We start from the raw sequence: 26929 nt of genomic DNA, 5'->3' as shown, positions 1-26929 counted from the left end.
CAGGTCTTTAGACTCTGAATACTCTGCTCATTTCATTATATTACATTGCCTCCCAATTTGGGAAAAATATCTGTTAAATTTAACCAGATCATTCCTTTTTATGATAATATTTTCTGTTTGATCAAGTCATGTTGAGGAATGAAAGAGAAACTCCTCATATTTTCTAACTTCTTCCGAGTTTCCTAGGAAGTGGCTTAGAAAAAAATGTTTTAAATCTATCTTCTCTTCCACAAATGAGCCAGACTATTCTATTTTTAATATATGATTTATAGCTAGTCACTAGTTGTGGTTGATTTAGTTACACTTGCTGTTTTTCACATACTTTCTATTTCAAATTATGTCATAGGTCATGTTTATTTATTTTAGCTGTATGTTACTGTGTGTCTAGTTCTTTTTCTAGAGATATAGAATTCATTGCAGTTAGTCTTTAAAGTTCTATTAAAATTATTGCTCAACTCTAGTGTTGTTCACGTCTTCATCTATATGAATAGTGGGCCCTGGAATACTGCAGTTCAGGCCTGTGTGCAGTGGTTTGGTTGAAATATAACTTCAAACGGAATGTACACTGGGTAGGGAAATAGTATTTCTCTATTTCATGGGGCCAAGAATGTGTATCTGGTTTTTCCTGTATTCTATTTGGGTGATACCTAGAAAAGAGGGCAATTTCAGGGTCATCCTGCTTATTTACTTTTGCTGTGTGATGTGAAATAGCATGTCCCACTCTAGCAAGAGTCTAAATCTAAGTAATCTTCAGGGGCCTTGCTGTATGTAGATTGATTGAATTGTGTCCCCCAAATTTCATATATTGGAAGCTTAGTCCCCACTGTAAGTGTTGAGGGTGGGAAATCGTATTATGGTAATTGAAAGGTGGGGCCTTGACTGTAGATTGTAGGACCTTTCGGTAGTGAATGGATTAAAAATGGCAGTCAGGGGTGTGGCTCTGAGGGCTTTAAAAGGACAGGAGAGTCTGTCTGTCTGTCTCTCTCTCCTGTTCTCTCTCTGCTCCGTCTGCTTTCACCATCTTGCAATGTGAGACTCCTGGATCACTGTTGCCACCAGCAGATGGACTTTGGATTTCCCAGCCTCAGAAATTATAAACAATAAATTTCATTTTCTTATGAATCACCCAGTTTCAGGTATTTTGTTCTAAGCAACAGAAATGGACTAACACAGAAAATTGGTACCAGAGAAGTGGGGTGTTGCTTATAACAGATTCTTGAAAATGTGGAAACAGCTTTGGAACTGGGTGTTGAGGAGAGGTTGGAGGAGTTTGGAGGACTCAGAAGAAGACAGACTAGGGAAAGTTTGGAATGTCTTAGAGACTGGTTACATGGTGGCAAGCAGAATGCTGATAGAAATATGGACTGTAAAGATGGTTCTAAGGAGATAGAAATAAGAAGGAGTTTATTGGAAACGGGTAAAGATCACCCTTGCTGTGAACTGGCAAGGAACTTGGCTGCATTGTGTCCCTGCCCTAGGACTTTGTGGAAGTTGGAATTTAAGAGTTGTGAACCAGAGTATTTGGCAGAGGAAATCTCTAAGCAGCAAAGCATTAAGGAAGCTGCATGGCTACTTGTAACAGCCTATGCTGAGTTATGGTGACAAAGACATGACATAAAGCTAGAATTTAAAAGGGAAGCAGAGTGTAAAGATTTGGAAAATTTGGAGCCTGACCATGTGGTAGGGAAGGAGGGAGCATTTTCAGAAGGAAAATGCAATGGTGCTAAGATTAGTCCAGAAGAAAAGGATTATCAAGAGAAGGGAATAAAGGCCCTGAAGGCATTGCAGAAACCTCTGAGGCCAACCCTTCCATTTCAGGCCCAAAGGCCTAGGGAGACAGAATGGTCTCAGGGAACAGGCCTGAGATGCCTTTCATGGGCTTACTGCCCAGGGCAACCTTGGGAAGCTGCTTCCAGCACCAGCACTCTAGCTGCTTTGGCTGCTCCAGCTGTGCCTAAATCGGTCCTAGGTGTGGCTGGATGTGCAGCTTTGGAAAATACAAGTCGGAAGCCTTGGTAGCATCCACGTGGTGTGAGGTCTGCCGGCTCACAGAATGCCAGAGCTCTGAAGGCTTGGGAGCCTCCACCCCAATTTCAAAGGATGTACTGAAAAGCCTGGGGGCCCAAGAAGAGATTTGTCTCAGGAGCCGAGTCACCACACAGAGTCTTTGCTAGAACAATGCTGAGCGGAAACATGGTGTCAGAGTTGCAGCAGAAAAACCTCTATAGCGCCATGCCTAGTGGAGGCATGACAGCAGGACTGCCATGGAGACCCCAGAATTGTGGAGCTACCAGAGTGTGATGCCAGCTTGTGAGCTAAAGTATCACCTGAGACCAAGAAAGACATAGAGGACATTGAACATGGAGTCAAGGTACATGATTCGCCAGCTTTGAGATTTAATGCCTGCCCGTCTGGGTATCAGACTTGTTTGGGACCCATTACCCCTTTCTTTTGGCCTACCTGTTTCTCCCTTTTTGAATGTGAACATTTACTGTATGCTTGTATCTTGGAAGTAGATAATTTGTATTGATTTCACAGATGGGACCTTAAACTTTGGACTTTTGAGTTGAAATAAGTTAAGACTTTGGGGATGAAATGAATGTATTTGCATGTGAAAAGGATAGGAGTTTTGGGGGGCCAGGGGTGGAATGTAGTGGATTGGATTATGTCCCCCAAAACTCACTGAAGCTTGAATTGTGTCCCCAACATTTTATGTATTAGAAACTTGGTCCCCACCGTGACTATTAAGAGGGTAGAAAATCCTATTATGGTAATTGAAAGGTGGAGCCTTGAAGAGGTGATTGGATTGTAGGACCGTGCTGTAGTGAATAGATAAAAATGGTGGTCAGGGGTGTGGTTCTGAGGGCTTTAAAATATGAGAGAGGAGAGTCTGTCTCTCTCTGCTCTCTCTGCTTCCATCATCTTGCAATGTGAGACCTTTTGGTCACTGTCAGCACCACCAGATGGACTTTGGACTACCCAGCCTCAGAATCTGTAAGCAAATAATTTTGTTTTCTTTATAAATCACCCAGTTTCAAGTGTTTTGTCATAAGCAACAGAAACAGACTAATACAGTCCTTCTTGACCGGGACACAACTGAATCTCTAGCTTGTGCTTAGGAATGTGGATTCCTTGCATCAACACACACAGGATGGCCACTCTGAGGGAATGCACTGAATTTCTTAACCTACATATGCTTCTAGGGGTGGGAACCAAGTCACTTAGATTTACCTTCAAGTTTCAGATTTAGTTAAAATTAGAGGAATTTTGTTAATTGTAGAAGAAAAGCCGTTCCATATGAATTGGGCCTAACCAAATCCAGGAAAAAAAATCAGTTTAATCAAATTTTGAATTAACTTCTTGAGTTGGTATTCTGTATTTCCAACCCAGGTGGAGAATTCTTAAAATTTCCAGCTGGCAATCAGCTGAAACCCCCTATCAGAGTGTAAAAATCAATAACACTTTGCAATCATTTAAAGGTTTTGGTCTTGCTTTCGCAGCAAGATTTCCCCCTTCTCTCTTTCCTCTAAGGCTTCATTTTTCCACCCCCCCCCCAGGCAATTCATATCCTCAGTCCTATGTTCAAGTCAACCATGGTGGCCCCATTTCCTTTCCAATGATAAATCTATATATGGACATATGATATAGTCTGGCCAGTGAACCATGTAGGAGAGTCTGCTGTGGACTTCTGAGAAATGTTTCTTCCTTCTTATGAAGAGTATAAAAAAGAGAAAGTCTTCTTCTGGACATTGTTTTATTTGAATTCATGCCTGGAACTGCAGCAGCCATATTGTGACCTCAAGGGGAACTGACCTGTGTGTCAAGTTCACCACTGAGAATGGCAGATGGAATGATGAAAAGGATCTGAGTCCTTTTATCAGTCAAGGTTCTCCAGAGAAACAGAACTAACAGCCTATATATAGAGAGAGGAGATGTAGAGAAGAGGTTTATTATGGGAATTGGCTCAAGTGATTACGGAGGCTGAGATATGCTGTCTGCAAGTTGGAGAACCAGGAGAGCTAGTGACTCAGTCCGAGTTTGAAGGCCTGAGAACCAGGTTGTGGGAGGGGAGTACTGCTGGTGTACGTCCTGGAATCCGAAGGCCCAAGCGCAGGAGCTTCACTGTCCAAGGTCAGGAGAAGATGGATGTCCCAGCTCAAGAAGAGAGAGCAAATTCACCCTTCTGCTGCCTTTTAATTTTATTTGGGTGGGCCCTGAACAGATTGGATGATGCCTGCCAACACTGGTGAGGACAGATCTCCTTTTCTCAGTCTACTGATTTAAATGTTAGCCTCCTCTGGAAACACCCTCACAGGCACATACAGAAATAATGTTTTACCAGCTATCTGGGCATCCCTTAACCCAGTCAAGTTGACACATAAAATTAACCATCACAGCCCTTGATTATGAAGTTGAGCTACTCGATTAACCAACCCTGAAATAGTCCTACCATTGGACTTTTTGCTACATGAGAATAAATTTAAGCCAGCTGAATCAGCTTTTCTGTTAGGGTGCTCTCAACGACAGGTAACAGGTAATCTTGAGAGCATTCTAAGTGGTACAATATTACACGTTATATTTTGAGGACTCTCAGCATTTTGCTTTGATCTTTGCCTCTAGGCATTCCTGCCCTTCCAATACGTTGATCCTTCGATGTCATCATTCAAATGACCTTTCCAAAATTCAAATTTGACCATCTTACAACTCTGATTAAATTCTTCAAAGGCTACTTTTTGCTTTGTTGGCATGGCATACAGTCCTTTCTTCACAGCATTGTTATTATTTGACCATGCTATGTTCTGTCTCCCCCATGCTTTACAAATGCTCTTCCCACAGCCTAGAACACCCTTTCCTATCTGATGGGTTACCCCCAACTCAGCCTTCAAGACTCAGCCTCTTTTGGTGAGCCTTTCCTAATTCTCCACCCCGTGCCCCCTGCTATTGCAGTCCCCCAAGTTTGTCAGATGCTCCTTTTCAGTGCTCCCAGCACTCTGACTTGACCCCTATTACAGCACATATGACATTGCAGTGTAATTGTCGGATTGCCTCCTACATTTGACTATAAGGTCTCTGAGGGAAAAATGTGTCTTATTTTTCTTAGCATCTCCAATGCCTAGCATGCTACCTGGCACAAAAATAGGCATGTAATAAATGTTTATTAATGAGTAAAAATAATGCTATAATCTAGACTTGGGTTCATGAAGACAACTGTGTTCTCTCTTTGGCTGACTTATTTCTGATATTTTGCAGACCACAGCATCCTCAGCAGTGTAGGGAGAAGCAAAAAGAGGAAGGAAAACCTATCACTCTATAACATTCGTTGTCAAAATTTTGGAGGAAGGTAAGCAAAGCTTACTGAAGATTTCCTTTTGTAGATCTTTTATTTATTCTACCTATGCCTGACTCATGGTCAAATATATATTTGTTGAATAATTGTTTAAACATTTGGGATATATCAGTGAACAAAACAGAGAGCCCTCAGAGAGCATGAGCTCTACGAATCACCTTTAATCAATCATTTCCCCTTTCTGTGTCTTAGTCCTGCATTTGTGCATAAACAATAAACACCTTCATGGAAAGCTTCAGACTCTCAGATGAAAGCCACCGGTAAACACATGGATATATTGTTCATAAGTGCTGCCACTTCTCTTCAGAACCAAGAACAGTTAAGAGAAAGAGGTCACGCATCAAATCTGCTCTGTTCTTATTCTCAACAATTCATACTAATAGGCACTGAATTCATGTTTTTAAAAGGAAGTTTTATATATACAAGTGCTGCATTGTGAGGTTTCGGCTGCCTACCTAGCTGCAAATCTCCTTGAAGCTCCACCTGGGACAGTAAGCCCCACCCATATGCACCACTTTGGCACTTCCCTTCTCTGGTTTGCTGGGGACTTTGCATTGAAATCCTCTATCTGGGCGCAACATCTCCCCTTTAGAGGCTTGTCTGGGCACAGGGATGATTTCCTACAGAAACCAGACATATGTGAAGGGGACCAAGGGGAGCTTATATGTTTCCTTCCCACAATCCCAGCTTCTACCGAAGTGGAAGTTAGACTGTAAATAAAAGCCACACTGATTTCCTTCTGAGAAAACACATTACCATGTTTGAAAAATTGCTCTGTGGGAAATATCTTTATTTTACAATACTCTGTGGCTCTGAAGTGACCGCATGATTGCATTTCTGACAGTATTACTGGTACAATTCTCAGTCTCCCCAGAAAGAGCAATGTGGGGATTTTCCTCCTGGGAAGAAAGGCAGACTCGCTGGTCCGAAGGAACACTTGATTTAAGCACAGTACAAAATAAGTAAAAACAAGTAACGCAGCAAATAATGAAAGTTTGGCAATTTAGCTAAAATAAATGGTCTTATCCAGAACACTATGCGAGCGTGAAAGAGACTGCAAAAATAATAACTCCGTTAACTTTGACTGTTTTTACAACTTCCCAATGACTCACTCTCGTCTCCAAATGGGGAGACGTGAGACGAACTGAAGGGAAAGAAACTGGAAGAGTAAAATGTAAACATTAGAGGGAAATATAACAGGAGGGTGGAGGAAGGGGACAGCTTCAGTGTCATCCTCGCCTGCCCGCTGTGATCTAGACAGACCCCGCCGGTCTAGTGTTCCATGGAGGCCGCGCCGCGGCGACAGAGGACCTGTCTCTGGCCATCGAGCCCCTAAAAGGCGCTTTCGCAGGAGCAGGGCGGCGGTCTGGGGCGCGGCGGGGGTGGGCGCAAGCAGCCCTCGTCCAGCGGCTCCCGCCGAGCGTGGTGGTAATGGGGATGGGGCCAGCGGTGGCGGTGGAGCGCTTGGTGGCCCCCGCCCCCCTCGTCGTCCTCTGCGACTCCCTCCCGCACGCAGCAGACAGAGCCCAGGCGCCTCCGCAGCTGCCGCCGGAGCCGCCCGTCGCCGGCCTGGAAGAAGAGGTAGACGAAGGGATTGAGAGCGCTGTTGGCCACCGCCACGACGCGCAGCGCCGCCGCCAGGCCCTCTCCCTCCCAGTCTTCCGCAGGCCCAGGCGACCACGCGGCCGCCAGCCGGGTGACGAAGTAGGGCAGCTCGCAGCCCGCGAACAGCAGCGCCAGCACCAGGCTCATCTTCAGGCTCTGCACCTTGGCGCGGGACAGCGCGCTGTGCGCGGGGGCTCGGCGCCGCCACCACACGCACAGCAGGCGGCCACAAGCGACGCCCATGACCGCGACCGGCGCCGCGAAGCCCGCGACAGCCTCGTAGAGCGCGTAGACCTGCAGGTGCCAGCGCGGCAGGGGCGCGAAGATGCCTCGGCAGCGACGCTCCCCGGGCCAGGCGCGGGCGGCCGGAGGCGCGGCGGGAGGCGGCGGTGGCGTCAACGGGGTGCCCCCGCGCACCACGAAGGCAGGGGGCAGCGCCAGCAACAGCGCCAACAGCCAGCCCAGGGTGGCTAGGGCGCGCGAGGGCAGCGGCGGGCCCTGCGGCCGGCGGACTGAGCGTTGGCGCTCGAGGGCGATGAGCGCCACGAGGTGGGCGGAGGCGCCCCGGCCCGATGCCTGCAGCAGCTGCACGAAGCGGCACTCCAGGTCGCCCGCTGCCCGGCGGGGCTCGCCCAGCAGTTCCCAGGCCAGCTGCGACAGCGCGGTGCCCCCGCACGCGTACAGGTCGGCCAGGGCCAGCTGCACCAGCAGGAAGTCCATCTTGCGACGTTTGGGACCCGCCCAGGATCCCCCGCCGCCGCCGCACAGGCGGCACAGCACCGTGACGTTGCCCGCCACCGCCACCACCAGGATGACCCCCAGGAAGACCAGGCGGACGCGGCGGCTGGGCGGCCCGGGCGGCGGCGGCTGCGGCCCCGGGGCGGGAGCTCCCTGCCCCGAAGTCAGGTTGAGACCCCAGCCCAACGAGCTGGGTACGGAGAGATTAGGCGCCGGCGGCAGAGTTGAGGGGCCGAAGGGATCCTCCATCCGTAGCCCCGAGGAAGAGGAGGCACCGAAGAGGGCGGGCAGGGCGCGGGAAAGCAAGTGGAGGCGAGGCGGCGCGGGGAGCCACGCTGGGGCTACGAGTTCCCAAAGTTAGTTGAAAAGGCACTCGCAGAGAGAGAGATGGACTCGGGCGGATTTGCGCCTACTTGCTTTTGTAGGTTGTCTTCGTCATTTGTCACTCAAATGTGGGTTGTACACTCGAAGAACACACATGATTCCTATTCTCCACCTTCCCCGCGTGTCCCTCCCAATCCCGGTGGAGCCTCTTCCAGTCTCTGCTCCGGCCACCGACGCCCCCCTAGCGGGAGCCGCGAACTCCTCACCTGTGGGAACCCCACCCGTTCGCTGTTTACGTGCGGAGCATAGACGGACAGAAGGTCGCTTTGCTTGGTCATTGTAAAGGCTAACGTTAACCCGGGACCGACATGAGAGAGGAAGCTCCCGAAATGGTAGCCCCTAAGCCCCCCTCCCCCCACGGTGTCGTGATTGCCAGTAGGAAGAAAAATAGAGAAGACACTGGTTTTGATTTAAAAAGAAGAAAAACAAACAAAAAACCGGTTTGAAACGCCATGGATCGGCACTAGCATGAGAGAAACAGGGACATAAACCTAACAGCGTTTTGAGCAGAGAGAAGAGCCATTCGTTGAATCTTTGATAAAGATATGTCTTTCTCTGCCCAACAGTGAGAGTGTTTTAATTGGAGAGAACTAAAGTCAATGATGTTGCTTGGCAATTAGGAGCGGCAGTGGTTTGCAGATTGTTTCAAATACTCCTTACTAGAGGCAGCGGATCACAGCTGCTCTCCCGGTGATGTAAAATCCATTTTGTTAGTCTGAAGAGGGCATTAATAAGTTTTATGCAAATAGTACATTTACTGCTTTCCCCTAATATTTTCACCCAGTGAGGGATGTGTCATCACAGCTCCTCATTCTCTTGACTCTGTTTTCCAGCAGATGGGAGGTTGCTAGGAGGGACTACGCCTCCAATAAGCCTAGAGAAAAGATGACTAAGAAAATGATAAGGCGGCCAATTTTTAAAAAAATCCAAGTCACAGGAAATGGTTTAGATTAAATGCTGCCTCTTTCATTTTAGTCCAGCCTCCTAAACAAATTTTAGTTTTCCTGTTGAAAGCATCAATTTATCTTTTATGCACCCTCCACATTAATTATGGTAAAAGTAGAATTTCCTGTACTTCCTGGCCTGGGGGTGTTTACTGGGATTCACATTCCCAGGCTGAGGAAACATTTGGAACTTTAAGCTGCATGGGATAGGAGGGTTTGGTGGGTGCAGTTGATAGTCCTGCCAGTCGCAGTAGGGATCCCATTTCCCAAGTTGTCCTTTGGCCAGAGTCCTTTGTCATTTTCATCATTATATCTCTGGTGCCTCGCACTGAATCTGACACATGGTTGATATCAGTGAATATGTGCTGAGTTGATCAATTAATGGATATATGATGCATTTCAGGTAACTTTGAGCATAAGTTCCTGCCTTGTCTATAAATCCATCACCTAAGAAAAAATGCCTTTCATGCCTATGCCAATATCATCCAGAGGAGCTCAAGGAAGCTTTGTGGAGTTGTAGGAATAACCATTCTTGGTGGGACATTTAAGAAAGTGGTAGAGTGATAGAGAGCCTTGGAAAGTCTAAAGTCCTGGACTGATTTTCACAGTCTCCCCGGGAGGGTTTTGTCCAAGGCCTTTTTCTGGGTAATACACATCATCGCAGCATATAATTCACTTATTCCAGGGAGCTTTCTCTGAGCAATGCCCATAGTTCATCGATTCTCTTAGCCAATATCAGTTCAATATTTCTCAAGATAGTTCTATAATTTATCTCGAATTTGTTAAAATGCTCTTATATATTACAAAACAAAACTGCCAGGGAAATCACATTTCACAGAACTTAGATCTGAAAAGAATATTGATTTTAAAACTGATTCTTATTAAAATAATACATGCACATAGTTTTGAGAGTCAAATAGAACTTGAAGGCTATTAACATAAAGTCTTCCCTGTCCCACACACCCCCACTTCTCCATCCCTTCTGCTAGAGAGAACCAATTTAGATTCTATTTGCTGTTTCTTCTGGCATTTACTTAATTCCATAATTCTAAGTAGTAAGTGTATAATTCTGATTTATTGATTCAACAATGTTAGATATTATCTATTCACTTCTTATTAGATAAGGATAAAGATTCAGCTCCCACACCTCTGTCCCCAATGTTTCCTCCTTTCCATACTGTTAGTACAGTAATGCTGTAATTTTCAGTTAGGCTTATATTTAGTGTTTACATTATTATGAAATGAAAATATTTTCAGCTGTGTTGTAGTATATGAGTATTATGAATATCATTATTTTCTTTTTGTTTAAAATTAAGAATTGCCTTATCTTAATTCTCATTGTTAAAATAGCTAATTATTCCTATCCGTTCAAATAGTCCCTCCATACAATTTCTGCAAGGTCAGTTTCATAAAATAGCAACTCTAATTCTTTTTCTTGGAAACCAGAGACCTCTGTTTTCCTCTTATTTGGGCTGATTTCTCTGCAGGCTTGCTGTATAACTATCATCTGGCGACTTTCATTTGTTGTCGTGATTGAAACACTCTGCCTTTCTTTTGAGTAGCAGTTCCTGTTTCTTGGATTTTTGATTTTTTTTTTCTTGACTTGTTCCCTTTTGATAGAACACTCGTGCAATATTTCATAAGGTTAAACAGTTGTACAAAGCCTGAGGACTAAGCAGTGAAAGACCTCACTGTGCTGATTACTTGAGTCAAGTAGATTCAGTCTGGACAGGTTGCCCTCTGGGACAGCTGTCATTCTGCCATATCACTTATCCTAGAGATTCCTTTCACTTATCTCATGTGGTTCTACTGTTTTCTGATTTCATGGTTTTTTTTTTTTTTCTTTTTTCTTTCTTGGTTTATTTCTTTGCTTGAGAAGAAAGCATCCTTCAGTGGCTTTTTGAAAAAGAGTAACTTTTTGGGACCTTGCCTGTCTGAAAATTTCTTTTTTCTACCCTCATGCTTAACTGATGATTGGGCTGGGTTTAGAATTCTATTTTGGAAAACATTTTCCTTGTGAATTTTGGAGGCGTTGCTCCATTGCCTTCTGCCTTCTAAGTTTTTGTGTTGAGAAGCCTTAAGTCATTCTGATTTGTGATTTGTTTGGATGTGATCATTGTTTTTTCCTTTCTAGAAGCTTCTTTCTGTCTCTAACAAATTTCACTAAGATTTGTTTTGCTGTGGCTTTATTTTCATCCAGTGTGCTGGGCACAGTCAAGGATCATGAATTGTATTTAATTGTACTATTTCTTTAGTGACCTTTAATCTAGAACAGTCTCCCAGCCTTCTTTTTCCTTTTATGATACTGACATTTGAAGACTTCATGAAACATGTATTGCAGAATGTCCCTAAAGTTTTGTTTCCACGTAATTAAATTTAGATTAGACTTTTTTGTCAAAAATATTACATATGTGATACTGTGTCCTCAGCATATCATTTCAGGAGCACATAATGCCGATTGATCTCAATATAGGTGATGTTAAGCTTAATATATGTTTTGAAAACTCAGTATTTCTCTTATTATATAAGTAGTACATATTAGGCAATACAGATATACAACAAAAAATTACTTAACATGCTGCTCAGAGATAACCACATTAATACTTAGTTATAATTGTATATCCTTTAGACCTTAATGACTAGATTTATATATTTACAAAATTAGATCATACTATATACACCATTTTGTATTGTTTTTATTCTACTTAAGGTTATATTTGAGTAGCTTCCATGTCAGTCAGTAAAAAATATAACTAACTGTTTAATGTTAAATGGATTATAATTACTTAAATAACTCCCTATTTTTGGACAAAGGTTTTCTAATTTTCACTTTATAAATAATTCTGTGAAGAACATCTCTTCATATACATCCTTACGTACACATGTAATTATTCCTTTATGATAAAATCCTAGAATTGGAATTGCTAGGGCAGAGCACATGAATTTTAAAGTATTTTAATACATAGTGCTGAATTGCCCTTAACAAGGGACATAGCAATGTATGTATCTTTTCTCTATAGTCCCTACAATATGAGCGTCATCATTCTTTTTTTTGGCATTTTCATAGATAAAAAAGTGTTTTATTATTTCTTCATTAAAAAATTGAGATATAATTTACATACCATAAAACATTTTTACCTAGTGCTTGTACTTACAGATCTATATTGATTTTTATATATGCAGACATTTAACAACTTTTATCAATTCTAATAGTTTTTACTAGGATCCCCTGGGCTCAATGAAATGGAAAACCACAAACAGTAGAAAGAATACAAAATCCATTTTTAAAAAAACCAAAAACAGATAAGGTTCCCAGTTGATATAGATGCTTCTGGTTTTTTTTTTTTTTTTTTAGAGATACTTTTGTTTCTTTTATTATTATTATTTTTTTTTTAAGTTTTATTTTGTCGATATACATTGTGGCTGATTATTGCTCCCCATCACCAAAACCTCCCTCCCTTCTCCCTCCCCCCCTCCCCCCCAACAATGTCCTTTCTGTTTGCTTGTTGTATCAACTTCAAGTAGTTGTGGTTGTTATATCTTCTCCCCCCCCCCCCGGTTTTTGTGTGTGTGTGTGTGTGTGTGTAAATTTATATATTAATTTTTAGCTCCCACCAATAAGTGAGAACATGTGGTATTTCTCTTTCTGTGCCTGACTTGTTTCACTTAATATAATTCTCTCAAGGTCCATCCATGTTGTTGCAAATGGCAGTATTTCATTCGTTTTTATAGCTGAGTAGTATTCCATTGTGTAGATGTACCACATTTTCCGTATCCAATCCAGAAATCAACCCACACACTTACTGCCATATGATCTTTGACAAAGGCACCAAGCTTATTCACTGGGGAAGAGACTGCCTCTTCAGCAAATGGTGCTGGGATAACTGGATATCCATATGCAGGAGAATGAAACTAGATCCATACCTCTCACCGTATACTAAAATCAACTCAAAATGGATTAAGGATTTAAATATACACCCTGAAACAATAAAACTTCTTAAAGAAAACATAGGAGAAACACTTCAGGAAATAGGACTGGGCACAGACTTCATGAATACGACCCCAAAAGCACGGGCAACCAAAGGAAAAATAAACAAATGGGATTATATCAAACTAAAAAGCTTCTGCACAGCAAAAGAAACAATTAAAAGAGTTAAAAGACAACCAACAGAGTGGGAGAAAATATTTGCAAAATATACATCTGACAAAGGATTAATATCCAGAATAGATGCTTCTGGTTTGAGGATCAAAGTTTAACAGCAAGGTTTCAGCACATTAGAATCACTTTGGAAGCTTTTAAAACTCCTGAAGTGTGGGGGTAGGAGCCAGGCATTAATAGTTTTTAAACATCCTCAGGTGGTTCCGATTTGCAGCAAAGTTGTGAACCATTGCTCTATACCGACATTTAGCAAACTATGACCCACAGATGAAATCCTGTATTTTTGTAAACAAAGTTTTATTGGAACACAGCCATGTTCATTTGTTTACATATCGTCTCTTGATGCTTTGCTGCTAAAACAGCAGAATTCAGTAGTTGTGAAAGAGACCATATGGCTCACAAAGCTTAAAATATTTAGTATCTGGCTTTTTTCATAGAAAAAGATAAAACAAAGAGGGATAGAATCCCTTTGTCAGCTCCTTTTGTTCATGCTAGAATTTACCGTTTCTAGAAGGCTCTGCTTTATTAAGAAGACTAACACCCTTTTACTTCCCACCCTGTCGTAGCCTAATGTGTTGATTTTCTAAATCAATGTGATAGCTGAAAAACTGTAATCCCCAGTAGACTAATTCAAGTATATAATAAGCTTCTACTGTGTGTCAGGCACTTGAGATACTTACAGAACAAAAAGAACAAAAAGTCATGCCTGTATGGAGCTTTTATGCTAGGGAGGGTAAGGAGGGGTGAGAGACAGGGTAAACAAATTAAATAGGTAAGATGTATACCAAGTTGGATAGTAATGATTTCCATGGAGAAAAATAAAGCGTTCCCACAGGGGGAGCCCTTGTGAGAAGGTGATATTTGAGCAATGGCCTGAGGGAGGTAACAAAGTGAGCCACGTGGAAATCTGAGGGAAGAACGGCATTCTGGACAGAAAGAATTGACAAGTACAAAGGTCTTGATGGTTGTGCATGCCTAGTGTGCTTGGAAAACAACAGGGAGGCCAGTGTGGCTTGAGTAGACTGAGCAAGGTAGGAGTGTGAGAGATGTGTTCTGAGAGAGAACATGTGGCCAGATTATTTAGGGCCCTGTACGCTGCTGTAATGACTCTGGCTTTTCCAGAGAAAGTAAAATGGGAACCCAGTGGGAGGTTCTGAGCATCCATGATGTGATCCAACATATTTTAACAGGATCACTCTGGCTGCTGTGTTGAGAATAGACTAAAGAAAACCAAGTACAGACTCAAGGATGCCTCTTAGCTGTCTATTGCAAAATTCTAAACAACAGATTATGGTAGATTAGAACGGGGTGGTAATGGAGGGGGTAGTAAAAAATGAAGCCCAAAGGTGGTTCTCAATCCAGCTTCTAATTAGTGTCAGTTCCTCTCAGATTGTGGCAGTAGATAATTATCTTGATTTTGCAAATTTTTCTTAATTTTCTGTTTTCATGGTTGTTAGATACCATTTTGAATTAGATATTGTCCTGAAAATTCAATTGTACTTAATTATGATCCTATACTTAATATGCTTAAAAAACTGTGGATATTTGGTACATTCTTACAATGAATGCATCTTAAAGTGTTTGGGTAGAATGAAGTGGATTATATTTATTTCATAAACCTATGTTTTCAGAAACATTTCTATTACTGTGTTAGCCCCTCTATAATTAGCACGTCCATACCCACATTAGCTATTTTATGTTCTTTAGGTTTAATTAGGAGATGGGAATAGATTTGTGTATTTTAATTTTAGCTTTAATATTGAGATCTTTCTCTTAAGGGCTTCACTTCAGAATATTTGAAGTATATATATAAATATAACATCAGATATATTCTGAAGTGAAATTTATTTCTCAGAAATTCATAAGTACAAAGATAAGTTCATAATTTCACTGAAGAACAATGAACAAAGCAGATGAATTGGCTCATGAACAAAGCTTTAAAGACACTTTGAAAAAGTAACTAAGTTAGGTAAAATTATTATTTGCAGACAGTTTTTTTATTTGGAAAATATATCCACTGAAAAACTATTACAAACAATAAGGTGGTTTAGTACAAAATAAATATACAGAAATAGAGTTTGCATATATAAACAACTAGTTAGAAAATATAATGGAAGAAATATCCACTAAAAACAGCAACAACAATAAATGATAAAACAACTAGGAATGAACTCACTTCTGGCTACACATTAGGATCATCAGCTGGAAAACTTAAACAAAACAACAATAACAACAAAACAGTGCCCAGGCTCCCTCCTAGAAGTTCTAATTCAATTGGTATGGGGTGGGGCCTAGGTGGTAATTTTTAAAGATCCCTACTTTTCAAAAATTTTGATGGTGGATCTATATGAGGAAAACTTAGAATACTACTGAGGGATATAAAAGAAGACTTGAACAAAAGGAAAAGTAGAATGACTGTCATAATGAATTTAATTCTCATAAATTAGGCTATAAATTTAATGATTTCATAAAAAAGACCAATAGGATTTTTCATTTTTGTAACTAGACAAACATGCTAAATTTGTAGGGAAAAGCTAAGTAAGCAAGAGTAGCTAGGATAATTTTGAAAAAGAAAACTGTTCCAAAGGGATTAGGTCTACCAGATAAATAAATAAAATAGAATGGTTCAGTGCAAAATAAAATGTTCAGAAAGGGCATAAATGTAAGTGGGACTTTGGTATATGATAAAAATGGTATTTCAAATGAATGGGGGAAAAGACAATTATTCAATCAGAGGTATCAAAGGTCTTATATAATGTCCTGACATTTTAAATGAATGGGACCAGAGTTACTTTACTTTAAATAAAAGGCTGATTGGGTAGCTATTTAAAAAAAAAACCAAATTAAAATTAGATCTCTAATATGTAGTAAATTCCAGATGGGTCAGAAGTCTAAGGGTGAAAAATAAAACTCTAAAAGAAGATAACTAGGAAAACCATTCTAAATATGACACAAAATCCCAAAGCTGCAAAAGCAAAGATTCATAAATTTTAAAATTAATATTATTTTTAATTGACAAATCATAATTGTATATACTTAGGTGATACAAAGTTTCATGATTTTCATTACATGAAAATACAAATTTCTACATGTCAAAAAACATCAGAACAAAGTCAAAAGACAAATGACCATCACAAACTGGAAAGAAAATATTTGCAGGATCTCTTAACAAAGAGTGAGTATCTAAACCATGCCTGTAATAAAAAAGAAAGACCAATAACCAACAGAAAAAAAGGCAAAGAACAGAAATAGAAAAAGGTCACCAAAAAAATTCCAGTAGCTGTTAAACATATGACAATATGATCTACCCTAGTAGTAATAAAAATAAAAATAAAATATATTTTCTCTATCAGTTGGCAAAGAATGTGAGGACATGCATTGCTGGTGAGAATATCAATTAGTGTAACTTCTTCTGGGGTGATTTAGTAGTATCTAGTGCAATTTTGCTAGATACACTCTTGACCCACCAATTTCACTCCTAGGTATCTACTGTTAAATGACAGGAAACTAAAACAAAAAAACCAAAAACCAAGATGCAGAAAATGTGTATAGTCTGCTACCGTTTGTGTCGGGGAAAAAGAATAGATATATTTGTTCGTAAGTAAATGTGTGGCTGTTTTCTAGAAGGATACACAAGAAGGTGGTTTCAGTAGTTGTTTCTTGGAAGGGGAACTGGGTGGCAGGGAACTGGAAAAGGAAGGAGACTTCATGCTCACTGTTAACCCTTTTGTACCTTTTGAAGCTTTTACCTTGCACATATTAAAAAATAATAATAAAATCAGCTATATTCATGGCCTATGTCCTGTTAAATATTCCAAATACTCCCATCAAATACATCCAAATGGTCCCATCAAATACAAATAACTCATCAAACACCATCAAAGACTCACATTATATTACAGTATTTGCTTCCATCCTTTTTGGTACTTCCTTTAGCTTGTTAGAAGTTGGTAAAAATAACGATTTAATAATAACCATTTTTGAAAAGATGTAATTCTACAATCATTGGCATTATATTTTAAAATACAGTGCCTTCTTTAAAAGTAACTAAAAATCAGTAATTATTAAAATGGGTTCATTTAAAATACATGATTAATTATGATCCTCTAACATATTTATATATAGCTCTAGAACATTATTTTCTTATTTTTGTTCAAACTGTTTTTGGATTAGTGTGGGTTTTAAGCCACTGATTGATTGCATTTTCATACTTCCTTGGTTCTTTCAGCCAGTCCTGATGCCATCTAAGGTTCGCTATAATATTTGAATAATTTTGTCCTATACTTTGTTTCCACTTGAGAAACTGCTCTTTATTGTATTGGTGGACAGATGCAGAAACTTTAGGATAGTTTATAATGGAACGAAGCTTCTGATCCAAAGAATAAGTAATTTCTGGAAATTTTGTAGCAATATTTGTTAGTTCATCTGGATCCGAGGAAAGATCTGAAAGAAAAAAATTAAATACCTCTCAAAACATTTACCTACTAAAAGCTTTTTTATAATGTTGTTATGACAGATAATGTATTAAAATTTATTTTTATTTTTAGTTTCTCTTAGTGTAGTAAAATGAAGGACAGTATGAATGTTAAAATAATGTACCAAAAGTGAAATACCCCTGTAATGTAAGCCCAAATTATCTTCTTTCCTACCATCATCGTACTATCCTGCTTTTTTTCTTATCCATTCTTAGATGCTGGAAATAGTCAAATCCTTATCGTTAATAAGCTGGCTTGGAACTAATTCTTCTGTTTTTGATGTCTTGACTACTTTGACACACAGAAAAAAATAGTTATGCTCATATTGTCCCATTCTAACATCCTCAAATTTTCAAACTATAAAAATTCTTTATATAGACAAGTCTATTGAAACCTCACTTAGTTCTACTCTTCTTTATATATTAGTAACTTGTGCTTGAATTTTTGAAGTTTACATTTATCAATACTGTTCATTTGAGCCAACAGCTATGGAAATAAAAACTTCTCTCAATTACTATCAGTGAGAAAATAATAAATATTCAGATCTATACACACCCTTTTTGCATAAGGTGTGGGAAGACAGAGGATGTAACTAGGATGCCAATCTAACTGGAAAAACACAAGTCAAAGATCTTATGGCAATTAACGTCAGACAGTAAATGAACACTGAACACTGTATGTTCAGGGGAAAAGCTCTATGGGCCTATCTGAGTGCATTAGTCAGGAGATCCCAGAAGACATATATAACTTTGCTAGAGGACTTTAGATGCCATTGCTTTAGGAAAGGGAAGTCTAGAGAATACAGAAAAGGCTGGCTCCTCCACTGATCCTTTGATAGCCACATCTGCTTTTTGCAGAACATGGTGTTAAAAAACAAAATTTCAACATATTTGTTTTAAAGATCTAATTGGCTTTTATTTAGTAATTTATGAGTTGGTCAGTATCCCATCTAAAGATGTGAAAAGGTGCTCTGATGAACTGAGAAGAGGAGGTTAGCTTTATAAGCAGAAAAAGGCTGAAGAAAGCAGAAACAAGGAACAAAAAGCGAATTAGTCCTTACAAAGTTACTTTTCTTATAAGATGAAAAAGAGGGGACTTCTTATCATGCCAGCTCAGGTAAACTGAGCCCCTTCTGATTGGTTACTGTGAATCTCCTATTTTTCGGAAAACTGGCCCATTTTAAAGTTCAGCTTAATTACGTGGCACCTAGCATGAGTGACTCCATTCTGCTTTGGTCTGGTCTGTTGGGCCTAGTGCTGGGGCTCAATCCAAAACAAGGGCCTCCCATAAATTTCACTGAAGAAAGCCAGGGAATGAGCAAGAGATGCCCATTACTCATCAGGATGAAAATTTAAGGACTTCCTTTGGAAACTGAGAATCCCCTGCTCTTAGAGTTAAGAGGGTTAGTCCATTTGGCCCTAAAGAATTATTCTGAGTTAATAACTTTGATATTTGTAACTGGGAAGAAAACTTAAGGAGAAATAAATATCAATAATGGTTTTAGCACATCATTTAGATACAAAATGGGGACACAAGTTAAGCAAAACTCCAAGTCTAATAATGCAGTCTAAAAATTAACTCATAGAGTAGTGAAGCTGGCAAGCATTTTTATAGGGTAGAAGAAGCATGGATTTTGGAGTCAGACCTGATTTGTTCTTTCTTTCTTTTTTTTTTTTTGGCTGGCCTGTACAGGGATCTGAACTCTTGACCTTGGTGTTATAACACTACGCTCTAACCAACTGAGCTAACTGGCCAGCACCATACTAGTGTGAAATCTCAATTCTGCTACTTCTCAGCTGTGAGACCTTGCACAAGTATTAGAATTTCTCTGACCCCTAGTTTCCTTCTCTGTAAAATGAAGATAATGGCACTGTCTTTTAGGGTTGTGGTGAACATTAAATAACATATATAGAATGTGAGGCTCTGTAACAGACAGGCATTAATCCTTCACATCAGGTAAAACCGAGGTACGATGAGAAGTTGTTGACTGCTGATTGGGAAGGGTAACTATGAGTATTAAAAGATACCCTGATCAAAGAAAACAGTGGTTTCAATCATGAAACTCAAAGCAAAAGCCTTAGCTTAGGGCACTTTCTCTAAAATTCAGGTGCTGATTAGCAAAGAAACTGCTCCTCACGTGGGCAACCTTTTATAGATTGTCCCAGCATGAGAAGCAGCAGATATGCATTTATTTAAAAGTGATTATTGGATCGCTTGAGCAACACTATGTAGGTCAGTTTATTATACATAATATTACACCAAAAAAAAAAAAAATCAGCAAATTTACCAAAGAGTTGAGGCAATACTGAAGCACCATCAGAGTAGGCTATATATTTCCACTGGTGAGTTCGAAGCATGTAGGTGGAAGCATTCACGTTACATCCATGGTATTCACTCAAAATCCAGGGCGGATGTAGGTCTTTGAGTTTATGTTCATTCTTAAATGTTTCTGATGATAATGGCAACAAAGAGTATCCACTTAGGTTGTGAGGCAGAGAAATTCCAGCAATATCTGTATAACAAAAATATCAACATATATGTTTTTAAATAACTTATTCTTTTATTAGTTGAACTTTCATAAATGACTTAATTTACATTTTTCTATATCATTAAAGGTCACAGAGACTGGAGACTGTATATGGATTTTGTAAACAGATTGCCTAGATTCAAATTCTTACTCGACTAGCCATGTGACCTTGGGCAAGTTATTTTCTCTGAACCTCAGTTTTCTTATCAGTAAAAGAGGGCTAATAATAGTACTTGTATCTTATAGGTTCATTTTAGGTTTAAATAAGATAATTTATGTAAACTTCTGAGAACAATACCTAGCACATAGGAGCCCTCAACAAATATTAGTTAATATCATTAGTCCTTTTATCCTGAATGATTAAATAATCACAGTTGTTTCTCAGTGTTTGTTCCATGGGAAATTAACAAGACCTATATGAGAAAGGGGTTTAGTAGTCATATACATTTGCAAAATAACAGTAAAACAAAATTAGATAGGTAAATTTATTATAGAAGTTTATTACTGATGTGTATTATAAACCTTCAAGATGGTATAAATTACACCATGTATCCCAAAGTTATTTGATGACAGAGCTTTTTTAAACTCTCAAGTAGCACCTTAAAGAACTAGTATTTTGTGAAACATACCTGGGGGAATTCCGGATTATATTGAAAAGGGAAATTAATTTATTTTTTTACTTATTAAATATAGAGTCAAAGAAAAACAGCATGAGAAATGGCAAACTTAAAAAGTTTCATTTTTAAAATTTGCTTTTAAGGTAGTATTTGTTTGGAACTCAAACTGCCTTTTTCCTACAGAAAAATTACCATTAATTATGGCTAGGTACTCAGGATAGTTCCCAAATGTGTCTGCAGTTGCCTCCCCCACCTCTTTCCTGGTTTCAATGTTCCATGTTTTTATGTATATTTAAATATTTCCAGTGAAAAATAGGAAATATTATATCTGTAATATTAGAAATTAAACAACATTGAATAAGAAAATCAGTTAAACTTAACTGTATTTGAGGAAAAACAGGTTAATTAAAGGAGAATAAGGAAGTAGACAAAGACGTCTATAAATCTTCTCAAGGTACCTGTTTTACATATAACTTAATTCAAAAATTTGTATGTTCCATTTTTCTTAAAAGAGGTGTGTTACAAGTACTAACCTTCTGCCAACCAATCTTAATTAGGGACTTTTTTGATTCACAAATAAGAAAGAAGAGAGAAGTATTTCAGAAATAACTGGTTAAAAACAAAAAGAAAAGACATTAAGGAGGATGTGCATGAGAGAAAGAGGCAGCCCGAGATGAAACTAATTGCTCTCCAAGACAGTAGCCTGCTTACCATGAGGAGAGGAAAGAAAAGAGGGAGGGAAGAGGCTGGCTAAGGGTGGCCTATGTGTCAGCCATCAGGTGGCACCACTAGGAAGGGAGGCAGGAGGCCTTTGAGGATGGTTGGGAGCGGGCACCAAGAGGCATATACTCATGACCTTGAGAAATTCTCATATTCAGTGCCTTAATAACCGTTAGTACTTAGAAATACCTTATTTCAGACCTATGTTTACTCTAATTTTCCTAAAGAAGCTTATTGGAGGACTAAGGAAATCTACATTTCTCCTGTGTTTATATGAGAAGTTTGGAGTAAAAGGGATAAGAGTCCATTTAAGTGTTCATTTTTTAATTTGTTCAACAAACCAGGCGCTGTTCTAGGTGTACGGAGACCAGTGCACAGAGCAGATAAGCTCTCTTAGAGCTTACAGTCTAATGTGGGGAGACACCAAGAAGACCTGCATGGCTGGAACAGAGCAGGTGAGGGGTAAAAGAGATGAATTGGGGAAGTGAAGAGATCATGTTGGATTCCCATGCCCAATTAAAGATTTGGATTTTTACTTCAGGTGAAATGAGAAATTAGTAGAGGGTTTTGAGCAGAGATGTGACAGTCTGACATTAATTACTGTACAGTGAATTGACTAAAAGTGGGGACAGGCTGAAGGTAAGAAAGAGATAGGAAGCAATTGCAGGAGTCCAGGCAAGAGTTAATGGTGACCCAAGTTTCCCGTCTATTATTGATAGAATTACATACCTTTGTAAATTGATGTTAAAGAATAAAACCCATGTCAAATGTTCGCAGTATTTAATAAATATTGAACTTAAGCAGTTCAATAAATACTTCAAGTATTTATTAGTTTTTCTGTGCCTCAGAAAACTGGGTTTTCATTTATCATATATTTATCAGTGATTTCCTTAAAAATACTTTAGCTTATACTGCTTTACAAAGAGTGCTTTGATTTTTGTTTAAAACCATTTTTCATATTTATTTCTTCTGGCAAGTCTGTCATTCTAATTCCATTTTAAGTAAGTTTCATCTTTCTTGGCAGTATAAGCAAAGATTAGAAGTAACTGTAAGATTCTTAATAAAGAGTGACTTAAATTCAAAACAGTAAACAAATGGGTAAAAATGCAGATCTGAATATGTATGATGGTCTCCTGAAAAGAGATGACATTATATTTCTTTCTGATCATATCAGTAGATAACGGATTGACTTACACGGCAGTGATGAAAACTATATGCATTTTAAAGAGAATCCCTAAGAAGAATGAAATGTCTTAATGATAATCATATCTAATATTTAATTGTTCCCAATTTTTCCAGGTATTGTTCTAAGGTATGAAATAGCCACCATTATTCCCATTTTATTGATGAGAAAATTGAAGACTAGTTAGGTAACTTGTTAAGTACTTGTTAAGTAACTTGCCCAAGGTCACACAGTTGATAACTGCTAAACGGGGGTTTTGAACTTAAGCAGTTTGATCCAGGATCTCTGTGCTCCTTCATAATATACCATAAGTCTTGCTTTACTGTAGTTATTCAACTTCACAGTATTTCCCAGCCAATAAAAAAACGATAGTCTATGTAGAATGCCTGCCTACCCACAGCCTTCTACTAAGATCCTGTAACAAGGAGGTTTTTGTGACTTAAATCATTAGCAATTACTGATTTTTAAAAATATAATTGCATTTTTATATAATTACATTCTCACAATTTAAAAAAATCTGGACTTATCTTTAAGTGGGAGGAAGGAAGAAGTTTTACAAAAAGATCAACTATGAAAAGAAAAAAGTTCTCATGAAAATAAGTTTAAAAGTGAAAACCAAAATAATTTTAATTTCAAAATGAGACTAACTTTATTTCTCACTGAGCTAAATGATGCTGATAAGTTTTAAAGAAGAAATAATTTCAGGAGTAATTTTTAAATAATCTCTGAAATAATGATATCAAGTTTATTACTATAAAGAATTCCTATTCATAAAAATGACACTTTCTGCCAGTATTAGGAAATGATAACGTGATAGTATATGAGGATAAATAAACTAAGAATATTCTGCATACTTTATCACAAAATATTTTATAGAAAAAAGAACTCTTTTAAAATACATTTTAAGAACTACTTAGCATCTTAAATTTCAACAGATTCAGTCAATAAGGTAGATTTATTAAAAAAAGAATCCCAATTGGTTTTTCCTGTTCAATATCATTATATTGACAGATCTTTTTATGTTCAATATTTTTATATTGAATCTTCAATATTTTTATATCTTCAATATATTTAATATCTTTACATTGGCTAGTTTCAAATCACCATCTTGAATATGATATTCCTAAGGTCCACAGAATGGAAGGAAAAAGGAAGTCTGGCTTGAGGCTTTGATTTGAGAAGTTTAAGCTCGTACTCATTTTGTGTAAATTGGATTCATATAAAATTATACAGACACAACTAAGCTAATAAAAAAAGGACCTTTAGAATTCTAAGAATAGATTATGGTTTGTGTCTATTTTAAGTTCCTAATTTGTAAGAAGAACCACAAAATAAAAACTCTTTGTAGATAACTTTATCAAAATATGTATGTTAATTAATTAATTTATTTTAAAAACTATTTATTTTTTATTTTTGGCTACAAAACAGGTCTTAATACATTAAAAAAGACTAAGATCATATAAAATATATTCTCTGACCACCACAACAGAAGGAAATTTAGAAAATTCAAAAATATGTGGTAATTAAACAACCATCTCCTAAATAAACACTGGGTAAAAGGAAATATCACAGGGATATTAGAGAGTACTTTGAGATAAAAATAAAAGCACAACATATTAAAATTTATCTGATGCAGGGTCCATGCAGTGATTAGAGGAAAATTTGTAAGCACCTATATTGAAACGCTACATTCTTTTTTTTCCTAATTCAAAATTTAGTTTAATTCACTTAAATGAAACAGCTGAAAGTACATCTGTCATCTACTGTGCTAAAATTCTGATTTTAAATGCATATATGAAAACATGTTTAAAACCAGCAGTGGAAAAAAAGATTCAAAAACATCAGTATAAAACTTATGCCTGGTTGTGGGTGGGGGCAGGGTATCCCCCAGCCCCTGACCTCAGGACCCTGGGTGTTCTCTGTTGCTTGCTTGGTTGTGGATGGGGGCAGGGTGGGCCATGAGCTGGCCTCAGAACCCCAGCCATGTTCTGTTCTAAAATGCTACATTCTTTGTAAATTTCCTCCTTCATATCCTGGATTTTTTTTTCTTGTTTCACTGTGTTGTTTAACTGAGTCTTCTCCTATCTCAGTGGGTTTCCTTAAGATTGTTGCTCAGAATTCCTTTTCAGTCATTTCAAGGGTTTCCTGCTCTATAGGGTCTGGTATTTGAGAATTACTGTATTATTTTGATGGTGTCATATTTTCTCAGGCTTTCCTACTTCTAATACCACTACGTTTATATCTGGTCATCTGGTAGAGCAGTTGCTTCTTCTATCACTCTGGAGTGGGCTTGAGGAGAGAGACATCCTTTTTTTTTTTTTTACAAACTCTGCTGGTGACTCTCCTTGTGTCAATGTAACTGAGTGTCTGATGGGCTGCCTACATGGTAGTTGGGCTACTGCTGTGGCATCCACTGCTTTTGTGGTAGCCATGGCTGTGGCGGGCCACCCGCGTGGAAGTGGTGTTTTTGGTGTGCTCCTGGAGATGCTGCACTTGGCTTATTCCTCAGGACCCTGGGCTTGCTTTCTGAATGTTTATTTATTAAGCAGAGAACATACTGTCCCACAGGTCTAATTTTAGAGTTAATCTCTGTTAAAGTAGCTCTAAATTCTTTCAGTGCTGAGGAATTTCATTTTAGAAGGTTGGATTAAACACCAGATTAAACATGGACCATCAGAATTATCTTTGCTTTGTTGGCTGTTAAGGCTGTAAAGCAAGGCTATAGACTCAGTTTACGCCTGTTAATCCTGGTGTAACTGTTAATAGTATCCTTTTCTCTAAAAAATGTGCTGATTTGGATAGTAAATTAGATGGATGCTCTATGTCAATAAACAGACAAAACAAAACCAAAAAGCTGTTTATACAATTTTAAAGCCTACATTTTCTTTTTAATAATCTATGGGACTATTTTCACATATCATTTCACTTTTAAAAATATAATTGACTTTTTTTACCCAAACCATTATTACCAAACATTCATACTGTTTCTCTTTCTTAATACTATAAAATATCCACAGAGATAAATGTTTATGTATATCTATAGGTTATTTCCTAACATTGAAATTTCTAGGCCAAAAGGTATGTACACTTCTAAGAAATTTGGAACATAATGCCACCATTGCCTTCAAAAAATTTGTGCCAGGTTATAGTACCAGCAGCAGTACACGAGAAGGCCTACTTCTAATATAAGATTTTCTAATTGTTTTTAATCTTTGTAAGCTCTATAAGTGAAAGAAAAATGGTATGTTCTTGTTTTAATATTTTTATGACTATTGAGTTTGAATCTTTAAAAGTATCTTGGCCATTTATACATCTTCTGTTATGAATTGCTTGTTTATATCTTTTGGTCAACTTGTTAATAGGGCATTTCTCTTTTTCTTATAGATTTATAAGAGCTCTATGGATATTAAACCATTATTATTTATAAACAGGTTAATTTTAAATAAACCATACTGTTACAATGTTGTCTCCAACATAAGGTTCTTGTTATACCCCTTTGCGTCTTTCTCTTGCCACCTTATTACTAGTTAACAACTGGTTATAGGATATTTCAGTGCTTATATAAACACACATGCACAGGTGTTCTCCTCTACTCCCTCTTACAACCCCTAAAAAGTCATGTAAAAGTAGCTTTTTCCCTTCTGATAATAAAAAAGAATATTTATTAGGAAACACATTATAAACTGTCCTAACCCTTGAAGACATTAATTTAATTTTCAGTTTAGAATTGGAGAGACACTTATTTTTGCCTTTACTTCTGTTATTCTTGTTGAGCAGGTCTAATCAACACATAATCTAAAAGCTGTTAATAAAATATATTCTGCAGGGAAATGTGACTCAGAAGGAGCCTGTTACCAAGAATCTTATGAAAGATAAAAATAAATAAAAATCTATGTAAAACTTAAGTTTTAGAAGATTGTAAAATTGACAAATTGCAGGAAAAAACCTACAACTTCAGGGAACCTATATCATTTCCGGAAGAGGAGGGATGTAATGTGAAGGAGTTTTCGGGAATGTTTTGTCGCAGCTAAAGAAATTCTTATTGTCAAGTAACATAAACTAGGTCGTGATTGCAGGTGCCCCTCTAGGTGAATAAATAAAAATTCCCCTATTCTAACCAACGTTGTTTTTTCTTATATGATCTGTTATATAAGTACATTATGAAATCTGCGAGTTTACAGACGACCTTTAACTTTTATGATGGACGAAATGGCAAGTAGTGATAATGGT

General features: G+C 38.4%; 2 protein-coding genes across 2 annotated transcripts in view; both read right to left on the bottom strand.

Moving 5' to 3' along the window:
* Window positions 1-6679: 6679 nt before the first annotated feature.
* Window positions 6680-7939, bottom strand: GPR150 (G protein-coupled receptor 150). The gene has a single exon (XM_063085372.1). The coding sequence runs from the start codon at window positions 7937-7939 to the stop codon at window positions 6680-6682; it is 1260 nt and encodes a 419-aa protein (XP_062941442.1).
* Window positions 7940-17289: 9350 nt separating this feature from the next.
* The window catches only part of ARSK (arylsulfatase family member K), a 47244-nt gene continuing 37604 nt past the window's right edge, over window positions 17290-26929 (bottom strand). The window contains exons 7-8 of the mRNA XM_063086473.1: window positions 19940-20164; window positions 17290-17620 (exon numbers count right to left, since the gene is read on the bottom strand). Of these exons, the coding sequence (XP_062942543.1) occupies window positions 17331-17620; window positions 19940-20164 (515 nt within the window). The 3' untranslated portion in view covers window positions 17290-17330. The remainder of the gene's footprint in view (window positions 17621-19939; window positions 20165-26929) is intronic.

This window comes from Cynocephalus volans, chromosome 2 (assembly GCF_027409185.1).
Source record: "Cynocephalus volans isolate mCynVol1 chromosome 2, mCynVol1.pri, whole genome shotgun sequence".
NCBI classification, from domain to species: Eukaryota; Metazoa; Chordata; class Mammalia; order Dermoptera; family Cynocephalidae; genus Cynocephalus; species Cynocephalus volans.
This window is presented reverse-complemented; position numbering and strand designations above follow the sequence as displayed.

Excerpts from the sequence above, each read along its gene's own strand:
- GPR150 (XM_063085372.1), bottom strand. The coding sequence starts at position 7,939 with ATGGAGGATCCCTTCGGCCCCTCAACTCTGCCGCCGGCGCCTAATCTC.